The sequence below is a fragment of the Leuresthes tenuis genome, unplaced genomic scaffold, assembly GCF_036924035.1.
Source record: "Leuresthes tenuis unplaced genomic scaffold, fLeuTen1.0.hap1 SCAF_12, whole genome shotgun sequence".
Lineage (NCBI taxonomy): Eukaryota > Metazoa > Chordata > Actinopteri > Atheriniformes > Atherinopsidae > Leuresthes > Leuresthes tenuis.
In genome coordinates, this window is record NW_027325366.1 from 34,478,172 (window position 1) to 34,493,948 (window position 15,777).

Consider the following 15,777-nt stretch of genomic DNA (forward strand, 5'->3'; position numbering starts at 1 on the left):
TTGAATGCAGATTTCCCCTCTTTGAATGCACATTTCCTCTCTTTGAATGCACATTTCCCCTCTTTGAATGCACATTTCCTCTCTTTGAATGCACATTTCCTCTCTCTGAATGCACATTTCCTCTCTCTGAATGCACATTTCCTCTCTTTGAATGCACATTTCCCCTCTTTGAATGCACATTTCCTCTCTTTGAATGCACATTACCTCTTTGAATGCACATTACCTCTTTGAATGCACATTTCCTCTCTATGAATGCACATTTCCTCTCTCTGAATGCACATTTCCTCTCTCTGAATGCACATTACCTCTCTTTGAATGCACATTTCCCCTCTCTGAATGCACATTACCTCTCTTTGAATGCACATTTCCCCTCTTTGAATGCACATTTCCTCTCTTTGAATGCACATTTCCTCTCTCTGAATGCACATTTCCTCTTTGAATCCACATTACCTCTCTTTGAAAGCACATTTCCTCTCTATGAATGCACATTTCCTCTCTTTGAATGCACATTTCCTCTCTTTGAAAGCACATTTCCTCTCTATGAATGCACATTTCCTCTCTCTGAATGCACATTTCCTCTCTCTGAATGCACATTACCTCTCTTTGAATGCACATTTCCCCTCTTTGAATGCACATTTCCCCTCTCTGAATGCACATTTCCTCTCTTTGAATGCACATTTCCTCTCTTTGAATGCACATTTCCTCTCTTTGAATGCACATTTCCCCTCTTTGAATGCACATTTCCTCTCTTTGAATGCACATTTCCTCTCTATGAATGCACATTTCCCCTCTTTGAATGCACATTTCCTCTCTCTGAATGCACATTTCCTCTCTTTGAATGCACATTTCCCCTCTTTGAATGCACATTTCCCCTCTTTGAATGCACATTTCCCCTCTTTGAATGCACATTTCCTCTCTTTGAATGCACATTTCCTCTCTATGAATGCACATTTCCCCTCTTTGAATGCACATTTCCTCTCTCTGAATGCACATTTCCTCTCTCTGAATGCACATTACCTCTCTATGAATGCACATTTCCTCTCTCTGAATGCACATTTCCTCTCTATGAATGCACATTTCCTCTCTATGAATGCACATTTCCTCTCTATGAATGCACATTACCTCTCTTTGAATGCACATTTCCTCTCTTTGAATGCACATTACCTCTCTTTGAATGATTTCAGTTCTTCCTCTTTTCGTTTCAGATCAGACCTGAAAGGAAATGAAGGTCACAAAGGATCATGTCTGTTATCACAAAGTTACAGCTCCGTATCATAAAAGTTGGGATGGGATAAAAACACAAATAAAAATAGAATAAAATCCCAGTGACATACATTTCCTCTGACTTACTTTTCATTACAGACAATATTAACCTAAGAAATGTCACGTTTCATCTCTTTTTGGTTCTCTTTAATTGAATTAAACTGAACCGATTTAAATAAAATAGAAATAAATGGAATTGGATTGAATGGAATAATCAACTTTTTCTGAATGTGTTTCAGGTCTGAATTGTAACAATGGCTGGATATTAAAAAATAAATGAAACTGACGTAACAAAAGCGCCACCTTTGGGTGATCGAGGGGTTTGACTGTCCCCACGATCATTCAACCAGTGGCCAGAAGCGCTCCAGAACTTGCTGGAGGGATTATATATCCCCTCTGGCCTGTAACACCTTCGGATCCCCCAGGAGGGGGATGTCTGGGTTTCCCTGCTGGACCCGTTGGCTCTGCAGCCCGATCTCGGATAAGTAGAAGGTAGTGGATCAATGGATATGACATTAGCTGAAACATTTTGAGTTCATACTTTCTGACATGAAAGAAAAGTCAAAGGAAATGTAGGAGTCACTGAGTTTTCCTTTAAACTAGCCTTTCTCAGCCCTCACCGTCCCAATTAATTAAACCGTCAGCACTCTGTTCATTCATGGATATATTCAGAAATCTCTCACCTGGCTTCATTAAGCTTCTGCTTGTAAAACGTCTCCATCTCAGTCATACTGTTTTAAAAATATCAGAACGAGTTCAAACTGGAACACGGTTACATTATTGATGCCATCCAGTGTTTTCAGAGACAAACCTTTCTTTGTGTTCTTCACACTGCTGGCAGCTGGATTCTAACTTTGGTCCTTTGCTGTACAGGAAAAACAACGCTGATATCACTTAGTTTAGGCTAAGCTGGTCACTCAGGGCAGAATCATAAAGTGAGTCACACTTATCTAACATTCACGGAGGAAAACCCCTCCCCCATGAGCTGTCACCTTATCGTGGTGGGGGAGTTTGCGTGCCCCAATGAGTCTGGGAGCTATGTTGCCCGGGGCTTTAAGCCCCTGGTAGGGTCACCCAAGGCAAACAGATCCTAGATGAGGGACCAGACAAAGAACAGCTCAAAAGACTCCTTAGGATGAAAAATAAATTTGGACCTCGTCATCCCTTGCCCGGGTGTGGGACACCGGGGCCCCCCCCCCCGGGAGCCAGGCCCGGGGGTGGGGCCCGGCAGCGAGCGCCTGGTGGCCGGGCCTGTGCCCATGGGGCTCGGTCGGGCATAGCCCGAAATGATGACGTGGGTCCCCTTCCGACGGGCTCACCACCCGTGGGAGGGGCCAAGGGGGTCGGGTGCCATGTGTGGGTAGCAGCCGAAGGCGGAGGCCTTGGCGGTCTGATCCTCGGCTACTGAAGCTGGCTCTTGGGACCTGGAGCGTCACCTCTCTGTTGGGGAAGGAGCCGGAGCGCGAGGCTGAGCGGTTCCGGCTAGATGTAGTCAGACTCACCTCGACGCACGGCTTGGGCTCTGGAACCAGTCCTCTTGAGAGGGGTTGAACTCTCTTCCACTCTGGAGTTGCCCGTGGTCTCACCGGTGTGGGCATACTTATTGCCCCCCGGCTGTGTGCCAGTACATTGGGGTTTACCCCAGTGAACGAGAGGGTAGCCTCCCTCCGCCTTCGGGTGGGGGGACGAGTCCTGACTGTTGTTTGTACTTATGCACCAAACAGCAGTTCAGAGTACCCACCCTTTTTGGAGTCCCTGGGGGAGGCACTGGAGAATGCTCCTACCGGAGACTCCCTCGTTCTGCTGGGGGACTTCAATGCTCACGTGGGCAATGACAGTGAGACCTGGAGGGGTGTGATTGGGAGGAACGCCCCCCCCGATCTGAATCAGAGTGGTGTTATGTTGTTGGACTTCTGTGCCAGTCATGGACTGTCCATAACGGACACCATGTTCAGGCATAAGGGTGTCCATATGTGCACTTGGCACCAGGACACCCTCGGCCGCAGTTCGATGATCGACTTTGTGGTTGTATCATCGGACTTGCGGCCGTATGTCCTGGACACTCGGGTGAAGAGAGGGGCGGAGCTGTCAACCGATCACCACCTGGTGGTGAGTTGGCTCTGCTGGTGGGGGAGGATGCTGATCAGACCTGGCAGGCCCAAACGTATTGTGAGGAACTGCTGGGAGCGTTTGTCGGAATCCCCCGTCAGGAGGAGCTTTAACTCTCACCTCCGGCAGAGCTTCAACCATATCCCGGGGGAGGTGGGGGACATTGAGTCCGAATGGGCCATGTTCCGTGACTCCATTGCCGAGGCGGCTGATCGGAGTTGTGGCCGTAAGGTGGTCGGTGCCTGTCGTGGCGGCAACCCCCGAACCCGCTGGTGGACACCAGTGGTGAGGGAAGCCATCAAGCTGAAGAAGGAGTCCTATCAGGCCGTTTTGGCCAGTGGGACCCTGGAAGCAGCTGATAGGTACCGGCAGGCCAAACGGGCTGCGGCTGCGGCGGTTGCTGAGGCAAAAACTAGGGCCTGGGAGGAGTTCAGTGAGACCATGGAGAACGACTTCTGGATGGCCTCGAAGAGATTCTGGTCCACCATCCGGCGTCTCGGGGGGGGGGGGAAGCGGCTCACAGTCAACGCTGTTTACAGTGGGGACGGGGCTTTGCTGACCTCAACCAGGGATGTTGTGAGTCGGTGGGGGGAATACTTTGAGGAACTCCTCAACACGTGCTCGGAGGAGGCAGAGTCGGAGAGCTCAGAGACGGGGCCTCCCATTTCTGGGGCTGAGGTTGCTGAGGTGGTCAAAAAGCTCCTCGGTGACAAGGCCCCGGGGGTGGATGAGGTCCGTCCTGAGTTTCTCAGGGCTCTGGATGTTGTAGGGCTGTCTTGGCTGACACGCCTCTGCAGCATCGCGTGGACAGTGCCTCTGGACTGGCAGATCGGGGTGGTGGTCCCCCTCTTTAAAAAGGGGGACCGGAGGGTGTGTTCCAACTATAGGGGTATCACACTCCTCAGCCTCCCTGGTAAGGTCTATTCGGGGGTACTGGAGAGGAGGATCCGTCGGATAGTCGAGCCTCGGATTCAGGAGGTGCAGTGTGGCTTTCGTCCTGGCCGTGGAACAGTGGACCAGATCTATACCCTCAGCAGGATCCTGGAGGGTGCATGGGAGTTCGCCCAACCAGTCTACATGTGTTTTGTGGACTTGGAGAAAGCGTTCGACCGTGTCCCTCGTGGAGTCCTGTGGGGGCTGCTCCGGGAATATGGAGTGCCGGACCCCTTGATAGGGGCCGTTCGGTCTCTGTATGACCGGTGCCAGAGTTTGGTCCGCATTGCTGGCAGTAAGTCGGATAGGTTTCTGGTGAGGGTTGGACTGCCCTTTGTCACCGATTCTGTTCCTGACTTTTATGGACAGAATTTCTAGGCGCAGCCAGGGCGTTGAGGGGGTCCGATTTGGCGACCTCAGAATCGGGTCTCTGCTTTTTGAAGATGATGTGGTTCTGTTAGCGTCGTCAGGCCGTGACCTTCAGCTCTCACTGGAGCGATTCGCAGCCGAGTGTGAAGCGGCTGGGATGAGAATCAGCGCCTCCAAATCCGAGACTGTGGTTCTCAGCCGGAAGAGGGTGGAATGCTCTCTCCGGGTCGGGAATGAGATCCTTCCCCAAGTGGAGGAGTTCAAGTATCTCGGGGTCTTGTTCACAGTGAGGGACGAATGAAACGTGAGATTGACGGCGGATCGTTGCAGCGTCTGCAGTGTTGCTCTGCACCGACCCGTCGTTGTGAAGAAGGAGCTGAGCCAGAAGGTGAAGCTCTCTATTTACTGGTCAATCTACGTTCCCATCCTCACCTATGGTCACGAGTTGTGGGTAGAGACCGAAAGAACAAGATCGCGAATACAAGCGGCCGAAATGGGTTTCCTCCACAGGGTGTCTGGGCCTCCCTTAGAGATAGGGTGGGAAGCTCAGTCATCCGGGAGGGGCTCGGAGTAGAACCGCTGCTCCTCCTCCAGAGAGGAGTCAGATGAGGTGGCATCTGGTTAGGATGCCCGAGCCACCTCATCTGGCCAGACCCAGGACACGTTGGAGAGACTATGTCTCTCGGCTGGCCTGGGAACGCCTCGGGGTCCCCCCGGAAGCATTTGAGGAAGTGGCCGGGAACAGGGACGTCTGGGTTTCTCTGTTAAAGCTGCTGCCCCTGCAACCTGACCCTCGGATAAGCGGCAGATGATGGATGGATGGAGGAAAACCCTTTTTCATGTAGAATTTAACTGTAAACTCTATTTCTCAAACATTTTCTGTGTGTTGAGGGTTTGTATGGGTTCACCAAACCATCAGTTACACCAAGTTCAGGTAAAGATCAGGTTCCTTTTGCACTAAGAAAACATCTTGAACGATCAAAAGTAGAAATCTATGCGAGTCAGACCAATCAGTCGGGGAAAAGCAGTTAAAAATGTTAAAATGAATCATCTCATGACTGGAAAAGGTTTTAGAAGAGATTAAAACAGCCGTGTGTTAAACAGGACGATTAGAAAATGATTCAGTGACATGAGACAGTGATCAGTCCACAGAGTTAGTATCAAAGAATGATGAAATCCAATATTCTTGTGTTGCTCTTTAGTTTCACAAGAAACTAAAGAGCTCCTATTGAGCCATCAACAGACCTTCCTGCTGCAGCATGACCAGCGCTGGACTGAGAGCTGTGAGAACACAAGCAAATGTCATCAGGTTTGTACCTCTGTATGTTATTATAGACAATCTAAGTAACCAGTGGTGTCACATGTTTAAATTCAACAGGAGTTCAGTCATATAGTGCATACAGGTGAGAGCCAGACCTTTGCTCATGTGGACGCTTCCTCAACATCGTCACTGGATGATGCATCGCATCATGTAAAAGGAAAATGTAACATTGTGTTAAAAATGACTACAGAGCATTTAATATGTCTGTCAGCACAGAAGCTTTTGTGTGTAAAAGATTTATATCTGTACACATTGTTTCTCTTCCTTATCTTATTTTACACCATAAATTGACTGAAAGTGAGTTTAAGAAGCTGGTGTTATTCTTTAAATACCTCAAATTTCTGCTGACATATGCCGTTTTATTCGTCTTTACGGTTTCCCAAGGTGAAGTTGCTGTGTCAGTCTGACCGTAGAGCTCAGGTTACAGTCTCCAACTCAGAGGGTGGGGCCTCCAGGAAGGAAATGAAACGGTGCCTGCTGCTCATTGGCTTGTTGTCGTGTTCCTTCATATCAACCCACTGAACCTGTTGATTGGGTGACTTCCACATTAGAAACAGAGGTTGCTGTTTACGTACCCCCGGCTGTGTGCCAGTACATTGGGGTTTACCCCAGTGAACGAGAGGGTAGCCTCCCTCCGCCTTCGGGTGGGGGGACGGGTCCTGACTGTTGTTTGTACTTATGCACCAAACAGCAGTTCAGAGTACCCACCCTTTTTGGAGTCCCTGGGGGAGGCACTGGAGAATGCTCCTACCGGAGACTCCCTCGTTCTGCTGGGGGACTTCAATGCTCACGTGGGCAATGACAGTGAGACCTGGAGGGGTGTGATTGGGAGGAACGCCCCCCCCAATCTGAATCAGAGTGGTGTTATGTTGTTGGACTTCTGTGCCAGTCATGGACTGTCCATAACGAACACCATGTTCAGGCATAAGGGTGTCCATATGTGCACTTGGCACCAGGACACCCTCGGCCGCAGTTCGATGATCGACTTTGTGGTTGTATCATCGGACTTGCGGCCGTATGTCCTGGACACTCGGGTGAAGAGAGGGGCGGAGCTGTCAACTGATAACCACCTGGTGGTGAGTTGGCTCTGCTGGTGGGGGAGGATGCTGATCAGACCTGGCAGGCCCAAACGTATTGTGAGGAACTGCTGGGAGCGTTTGTCGGAATCCCCCGTCAGGAGGAGCTTTAACTCTCACCTCCGGCAGAGCTTCAACCATATCCTGGGGGAGGTGGGGGACATTGAGTCCGAATGGGCCATGTTCCGTGACTCCATTGCCGAGGCGGCTGATCGGAGTTGTAGCCGTAAGGTGGTCGGTGCCTGTCGTGGCGGCAAACCCCGAACCCGCTGGTGGACACCAGTGGTGAGGGAAGCCATCAAGCTGAAGAAGGAGTCCTATCGGGCCTTTTTGGCCAGTGGGACCCTGGAAGCAGCTGATAGGTACCGACAGGCCAGACGGGCTGCGGCTTCGGCGGTTGCTGAGGCAAAAACTCGGGCCTGGGAGGAGTTCGGTGAGACCATAGAGAACGACTTCTGGATGGCCTCGAAGAGATTCTGGTCCACCATCCGGCGTCTCGGGGGGGGGGAGCGGCTCACAGTCAAAACTGTGTATGGTGGAGACGGGGCTTTGCTGACCTCAACTAGGGACGTTGTGAGTCGGTGGGGGGAATACTTCGAGGAACTCCTCAACACGTGCTCGGAGGAGGCAGAGTCGGAGAGCTCAGAGACGGGGCCTCCCATTTCTGGGACTGAGGTTGCTGAGGTGGTCAAAAAGCTCCTCGGTGACAAGGCCCCGGGGGTGGATGAGGTCCGTCCTGAGTTTCTCAGGGCTCTGGATGTTGTAGGGCTGTCTTGGCTGACACGCCTCTGCAGCATCGCGTGGACAGTGCCTCTGGACTGGCAGATCGGGGTGGTGGTTCCCCTCTTTAAAAAGGGGGACCAGAGGGTGTGTTCCAACTACAGGGGGATCACACTCCTCAGCCTCCCTGGTAAGGTCTATTCGGGGGTACTGGAGAGGAGGATCCGTCGGATAGTCGAGCCTCGGATTCAGGAGGTGCAGTGTGGCTTTCGTCCTGGCCGTGGAACAGTGGACCAGATCTCAAAACCCTCAGCAGGATCCTGGAGGGTGCATGGGAGTTCGCCCAACCAGTCTACATGTGTTTTGTGGACTTGGAGAAAGCGTTCGACCGTGTCCCTGGGGGAGTCCTGTGGGGGCTGCTCCGGGAATATGGAGTGCCGGACCCCTTGATAGGGGCCGTTGGGTCTCTGTATGACCGGTGCCAGAGTTTGGTCCGCATTGCCGGCAGTAAGCCACCTCACCTCAACTGAGAAGCTAAAACTGGAGAAACATGATCTCTGCTGTTAGATCTCATCAGAACTCTGGCTGCAGGGTTTTGGATCAGCTGGAGGCTTTTCAGAGAATATGTGGGACAGCCCAATAATAAAGATGAACTGTAGATTTAAAAAAAAGGGAGATTGGATGTAGGTCAAAACACTTCTGGATTTAAGGGTAAATATTAAAATAAACGATTTCTTTGCCAATAATCGAGTATGAACTGTGCCTGTTACAAAGACGTGAATTTAATAAATTAGACTGTTTATGTCACAGTTGTCTCCACTGCATGCAGTGCTAAAGTGTGCCACTGTGACGCATGAGTCACCCACTAAATAAACAGGTCCAGCTTGTCTGGATGAGGAAAGTCAGAGCGGCTGAGCAGCAGTTTATCAGTTCTGCTGTCAGACCGACAGAGAGACTCACCCACGGACGAGAGGGAAAGGAAACTGCTGCAAAATGGGTTCATTCTTCTCTCAATTATTCAGGTAAGAAGAACAGAAATCATTCACCAGTTTTTATTTAGAGTGGTTCGTACTCCAGAAGGAATGTACATTTAATGTGAATCAATGCTTCGTGTAAAGTGTTATTAGAATTATCAGAAATGACTAAAGTAAAAGCTGCTTGTTGAGATCAGATGGATTAAAAAAGTGATGAACTTGGACATTCTTCATCTGAATGATTTTTCACAGAAACTCTGTCAGTTGATTATCTGACATTCGGTTATTTGTAATGACTGAATCCATTCGGCATCTTTGTGAACCTCTCCTGTATAAAACTACCCTGCAGAGAACCGTAGAGATAAAGTTCTGTTCCAAAGGTGAAGAAAATGATTATTTAACATGATAGTTTTTCACTTGCTGCTTTTTCTCCGCAGGAATTCCACCGGCTATGAACCTCCTGCAGAAGACGTGAGGTACTGTAGCTGCAGGGCGGTGACATCAGAGAAATGATTTCAGATAAAACGTCTTTCTTTCTTTACTGTACTACTACTACTTTACTGTAGCTGCAGGGCGGTGACATCAGAGAAATGATTTCAGATAAAACAGCACAGCCTGCTTAATCTGCTGTCTTTAAAGAGGATTTCTGATAGAAACTCAGTGCAACTGTGGGTTATTCTGTCAGTTTCTTTCTTTCTTTCTTTCTTTTTTCTTTCTTTCTTTCTTGCTTTCGCTCTTTCTTTCTTTCGCTCTTTCTTTCTTTCTTTCGCTCTTTCTTTCTTTCTCTCTCTCTTTCTTTCTCTCTCTCTTTCGCTCGCTCTTTCTCTCTTTCTTTCTTTCTTTCTTTCTTTCTTTTTCTTTCTTTCTTTCTTTCTTGCTTTCGCTCTTTTGCTCTTTCTTTCTTTCTTTTGCTCTTTCTTTCTTTCTCTCTCTCTTTCGCTCTTTCTTTCTTTCGCTCGCTCTTTCTTTCTTTCGCTCTTTCTTTCGCTCGCTCTTTCTTTCTTTCGCTCTTTCTTTCTTTCGCTCTTTCTTTCTTTCTTTCTTTCGCTCGCTCTTTCTTTCTTTCGCTCTTTCTTTCTCTCTTTCTTTCTTTCTTTCTTTCTTTCGCTCTTTCTTTCTTTCTTTCTTTCGCTCTTTCTTTCGCTCGCTCTTTCTTTCTTTCGCTCTTTCTTTCTTTCTCTCTCTCTTTCTTTCTCTCTCTCTTTCGCTCGCTCTTTCTCTCTTTCTTTCTTTCTTTCTTTCTTTCTTTCTTTCTTTCTTTCTTTCTTGCTTTCGCTCTTTTGCTCTTTCTTTCTTTCTTTTGCTCTTTCTTTCTTTCTCTCTCTCTTTCGCTCTTTCTTTCTTTTGCTCTTTCTTTCTTTCTTTCGCTCGCTCTTTCTTTCGCTCGCTCTTTCTTTCTTTCGCTCGCTCTTTCTTTCTTTCTCTCTTTCTTTCTTTCTTTCTTTCTTTCGCTCTTTCTTTCGCTCGCTCTTTCTTTCGCTCTTTCTTTCTTTCTTTCGCTCGCTCTTTCTTTCTTTCGCTCTTTCTTTCGCTCGCTCTTTCTTTCTTTCGCTCTTTCTTTCTTTCGCTCTTTCTTTCTTTCTTTCGCTCGCTCTTTCTTTCTTTCTTTCGCTCTTTCTTTCTTTCTTTCTCTCTTTCTTTCTTTCTTTCTTTCTTTCGCTCGCTCTTTCTTTCTTTCTCTCTTTCTTTCTTTCTTTCGCTCTTTCTTTCTTTCTTTCGCTCTTTCTTTCGCTCGCTCTTTCTTTCTTTCGCTCTTTCTTTCTTTCGCTCTTTCTTTCTTTCTTTCGCTCGCTCTTTCTTTCTTTCGCTCGCTCTTTCTTTCTTTCGCTCTTTCTTTCTTTCTTTCGCTCCTTCTTTCTTTCGCTCTTTCTTTCTTTCGCTCTTTCTTTCAAACAAACACTAAATCTGAGGTGGTGGGCTGCACAGTTTGATGTTTTAGGTTGAAAACATGGAGTCAGCATCTCTCTCCTGACATAAAGTCCCTGATGCAAACGGCCTTAAAGGCCTGCATCTATGTACAGACTGCAGAACAGGAAGTAAACAACTCAATTCATGTAAATTTCTAGTAAATGAAGCTAAGAAAGCAGAACATGACATGTATCAAAAGTCTTTTATTCATCACCAGAATTCAGAGAGATGAAAGTGTGAGATCCAGCTGCCGGCGCTGTGAACAACAAGATCAAGAACAGGAGGAAAGGTTTGGTACTGAAATAATTCCCCTGATATTCTGTTTGATATCAACTGTCTGATGTTTCCAGAACCTGTGTTCTGAAGGGTTGTCACTAAAGCAGTTATTCCCAATGTGTCCACACAGAATAGCAGTGATAGAGACGCTTGAAGAGAGACTAAATGAGGCCAAGTAAGTAGTTTCTCTAAAGGTGGGGAGCTGGGGAAGAAGAATTCAACAGAAATCTGATTGAGTAACAGTAACTGTCCATCAGCACCTTTCACAGTAACACAGCAGCACACATCTGGCTTTAAGCATCTTGTTGTCATGTTTTTTTCATGTTCTGTGCTCTGGACCAGCTCAGAGTAGCTGGCAGCACTTTTCCTGCTGAAGTTCAGAGTTCAGATCAGACGTTAAATCTGTTCTCACAAGTTTCTCCTGAAAATTAGAAACAACCAGCAGAGCAAACCTGATTCTTTGGGGTCAAACTGACGTCAATCAGTGGTTAATTTACCAAGTTTGCTTTATGTCCTGAACCCTTGTGTTATACTAGTGTAATAAAACTGTAATTCACAGCAGTGGAAGCTGCAGAAGAAATAACTTCCTGTTCATTATGATCTCCTGTCACTCAGGACTCAACTCAATGTTGCGTCACATCGTGCTTTTTTATCCAAAATGTGTTAAATAATGACGCAGTCCTGTGTGCATTTCCCCACAGCACCGCTTTGAAAGAAAAAGAGGAGGAACTGAATTTGTTGCAAACAAGGTACAGTACAAAAAAGACCAGTCCAATAAGAATCCAATCAGTTTGGAAGTGAATTGAGAGTCAGTTTCACCAACTCTCTGTGGAGGTCCTCAGCTGTTCCCTGCACACAGGAAAGCAAAGAGACTTCATCTCATATTTCTCAAAGCTTTAAAATTATGCATTAGAAAGTCTTGATGGAAACATGAAACACATTCGAGGTGATTTTGAGGAAAAGAAACTGCTTTTGGGGCTTTGATACATCAAGAAACATGTTGAAACATGCTTATCTATAACATCTATAAGCATGACGCCACAGAGGGTGCAGGAGGGATGAATAACCCAAGTCTTTACAGTTAAATTCTACATGAAAAAGGGTTTTCCTCCGTGAATGTGAGATAAGTGTGACTCACTGCATGATTCTGCCTGAGTGACCAGCTTAGCCTAAACTAAGTGATATCAGTGTTGTTTTTCCTGTACAGCAAAGGACCAAAGTTAGAATCCAGCTGCCAGCAGTGTGAAGAACACAAAGAAAGGTTTGTCTCTGAAAACACTGGATGGCATCAATAATGTAACCGTGTTCCAGTTTGAACTCGTTCTGATATTTTTAAAACAGTATGACTGAGATGGAGACGTTTTACAAGCAGAAGCTTAATGAAGCCAGGTGAGAGATTTCTGAATATATCCATGAATGAACAGAGTGCTGACGGTTTAATTAATTGGGACGGTGAGGGCTGAGAAAGGCTAGTTTAAAGGAAAACTCAGTGACTCCTACATTTCCTTTGACTTTTCTTTCATGTCAGAAAGTATGAACTCAAAATGTTTCAGCTAATGTCATATCCATTGATCCACTACCTTCTACTTATCCGAGATCGGGCTGCAGAGCCAACGGGTCCAGCAGGGAAACCCAGACATCCCCCTCCTGGGGGATCCGCAGGTGTTACAGGCCAGAGGGGATATATAATCCCTCCAGCAAGTTCTGGAGCGCTTCTGGCCACTGGTTGAATGATCGTGGGGACAGTCAAACCCCCCGATCACCCAAAGGTGGCGCTTTTGTTACGTCAGTTTCATTTATTTTTTAATATCCAGCCATTGTTACAATTCAGACCTGAAACACATTCAGAAAAAGTTGATTATTCCATTCAATCCAATTCCATTTATTTCTATTTTATTTAAATCGGTTCAGTTTAATTCAATTAAAGAGAACCAAAAAGAGATGAAACGTGACATTTCTTAGGTTAATATTGTCTGTAATGAAAAGTAAGTCAGAGGAAATGTATGTCACTGGGATTTTATTCTATTTTTATTTGTGTTTTTATCCCATCCCAACTTTTATGATACGGAGCTGTAACTTTGTGATAACAGACATGATCCTTTGTGACCTTCATTTCCTTTCAGGTCTGATCTGAAACGAAAAGAGGAAGAACTGAAATCATTCAAAGAGAGGTAATGTGCATTCAAAGAGGAAATGTGCATTCAAAGAGAGGAAATGTGCATTCAAAGAGAGGAAATGTGCATTCAGAGAGAGGAAATGTGCATTAAAAGAGGGGTAATGTGCATTCATAGAGAGGAAATGTGCATTCAGAGAGCGGAAATGTGCATTCAAAGAGAGGAAATGTGCATTCAAAGAGGGGAAATGTGCATTCAGAGAGAGGAAATGTGCATTCAGAGAGGAAATGTGCATTCAAAGAGAGGAAATGTGCATTCGAAGAGGGGAAATGTGCATTCAAAGAGAGGAAATGTGCATTCAAAGAGGGGAAATGTACATTCAGAGAGAGGAAATGTGCATTCATACAGGGGAAATGTGCATTCAAAAAGGGGAAACACCATTAATGTGTTGCATGTGTAAACATGGAAAGTGTCTCCACTGTCATGTTTTATATTTTCTATCTGGACAGACTGGCAGCAGATGTGGCTGTTTCAATAAAAGCTGCAGACACTGAGAGCATTAACAGCCCAGTCAGTAAAACCAGACTGACAGAGATGTACGACAGGCTGAAACTGCTGCAGTGGCCTCAGATAAAGGATGATCTGAAGGCCACTGAAATGAACCCACAGTCAGCCCAAGCTCTGCTTCAGGTACAGTAACACTGTTGAAGCAACGGCACTCGGTTCATTCCTTGACTTCCTGTCCAAGTTCAACTTTGAATTCCAGTGAGTGTGGATCTTTGGTATAAATCTTGAAACTGATCCTTCCAGAAAACCTTTGAAGATGCAACAGAGGAAATGAAGAAAAAGAAGAAGCAGATAGAAGAGGCGTTTGGACTGACCGACTCCAACAGTGGACCTCAGAAGGTTCTGTGCTGTAGGACTGTTGTCTGAACTGGATCATTAAAGCAGATTGTGTTATTAGACGTCTGTAACCTGCATGTTTCCTGTGTCCCAGGTTAAAGAGTACAGACAGCTAACCATTCAGAATCTGCAGATGGCTCTGTACCACAGCACCAAAGAAGACCTTCTACAGGTATGTGAGGCACATGTTACAGCTAAAGGAACCAAACTTCAGGCTGAACAATGAACTGAACACTGAACCATTCCTCCACAGACTCATGTCCCCGAACATGGAGGTCAGTACTCAAAGGATGTGATGGTGACTCTGAGACCTCTGACCTCACAGTGCTTCTGGTTGGGCTGCTTGATGGCTTTAAACAATCCTCCTCTTCAGCCCGACTGGAAGAATCTCGCTCCGGGGATGGATCCTTGGGACATTTTTCCTCGAGACATCAAACCTTCTTCTGCCATGTAGACGAAGCAGACTGAGGAATGAGGAGAGAATCTGTCTGTTTTTAGAGCTTTGCTGGGTTTATACACAAGTTAATATCTGCATCACGTTTAATGTTATTTAAGATTTAATTTATGCTATTTTTGCTTCCATTCATTCAATTTTATCTTCATGAAATAATAGTTCACAATGTTTTATTCATTGCTGAAATATTTTAGACTAAAAGGCAGAAATGTTTGATGTGAAAAGTTTAAATTATAGGAGGGAAAAAGCAGTTTGACATCAGGTGAGAAATGGGTTTCTGTGGGTTTCTACAGGGTCACATGTTACTATCTGGATCCAGCTTAATGTTATTGGTTCTACATTTGATTTATTGAAATCATAAGCTGAATGTTTTTCCAACCTTATCAGTGGAAATCAAGTTTGTAGAATCTCATATCAAAGTGCAATAAAATGAAATTTTGCTGGAAAAATAACTGATCAATGTTTCCAGGGTTAGCGTGTTTGTGTGTGCGTGCACCTGTTTTCCCCACATGCTGGGGATAAGCTCACTGCTCACCATTTTATGTGAACTTCCTGTGAACATGGGAAAGGAGTTTTGTTCCCACAGGTCCAAAGTCATTTAAACTTGATTTCAGGCTCAGCAGTGTGTTATGGACAGGTTTAAGGTCAAAGGTAATGATAGATATTCAGCTGACAGCGAGGTTTGGGTGAGATGTTTTTACAATAACCTCCCTCCACCGCTCGATGGCTGTTCTGGAGTTTGGTATGGAGATTAAAGATAGCTTTTCTCGTCTGAGGCACATTAATAAGCGTGTTTGTCTGCATGTTTTTTTTCATACATTAGTAAGCGTGTTTGTCTTTGTTTTTTTTCATACATTAGTAAGCGTGTTTGTATGCATGTATTTTCCATACATTTGTAAGCGTGTTTGTATGCATGTATTTTCCATACATTAGTAAGCGTGTTTGTATGCATGTATTTTTCATACATTAGTAAGCGTGTTTGTCTGCATGTTTTTTTTCATACAATTAGTAAGCGTGTTTTTAATGCATGTTTTTTTCATACATTTGTAAGCGTGTTTGTCTTTGTTTTTTTTCATACATTAGTAAGCGTGTTTGTATGCATGTATTTTCCATACATTAGTAAGCGTGTTTGTATGCATGTATTTTTCATACATTAGTAAGCGTGTTTGTCTGCATGTTTTTTTCATACATTTGTAAGCGTGTTTGTCTGCATGTTTTTTTTCATACATCAGTAAGCATGTTTGTATGCTTTATTCTTTCTTACATTTTTAAGCGTGTTTGTCTTTGTTTTTTTTTCATACATTTGTAAGCGTGTTTGTCTGCATTTTGTTTTTCATACATTAGTAAGCGTGTTCGT

General features: G+C 45.6%; 2 protein-coding genes across 3 annotated transcripts in view; one reads left to right on the forward strand and one right to left on the reverse strand.

Annotated features, from left to right (window-relative positions):
• Positions 1-5,954, reverse strand: part of LOC140319808 (uncharacterized) — a 481,384-nt gene extending 475,430 nt beyond the window's left edge. The window contains exons 1-3 of the mRNA XM_072397595.1: positions 5,920-5,954; positions 2,075-2,128; positions 1,947-1,994 (exon numbers count right to left, since the gene is read on the reverse strand). Of these exons, the coding sequence (XP_072253696.1) occupies positions 1,947-1,993 (47 nt within the window). The 5' untranslated portion in view covers position 1,994; positions 2,075-2,128; positions 5,920-5,954. The remainder of the gene's footprint in view (positions 1-1,946; positions 1,995-2,074; positions 2,129-5,919) is intronic.
• Positions 5,955-8,769: 2,815 nt separating this feature from the next.
• LOC140320018 (uncharacterized) lies at positions 8,770-14,827 on the forward strand. 2 transcript variants are annotated; one of them, XM_072397779.1, is made up of 12 exons: positions 8,770-8,813; positions 9,203-9,241; positions 10,891-10,962; positions 11,080-11,124; positions 11,651-11,698; positions 12,157-12,210; positions 12,291-12,338; positions 13,073-13,120; positions 13,573-13,753; positions 13,874-13,969; positions 14,061-14,138; positions 14,220-14,827. In XM_072397779.1, the coding sequence occupies exons 1-12, from the start codon at positions 8,785-8,787 to the stop codon at positions 14,418-14,420; spliced, it is 939 nt and encodes a 312-aa protein (XP_072253880.1). In that variant the 5' UTR covers positions 8,770-8,784; the 3' UTR covers positions 14,421-14,827. The 2 variants fall into 2 exon arrangements, with proteins under 2 accessions (XP_072253880.1, XP_072253879.1); XM_072397778.1 differs by lacking the exon at positions 8,770-8,813 and having other exon boundaries at positions 9,160-9,241.
• The last annotated feature ends 950 nt before the right edge of the window (positions 14,828-15,777 follow it).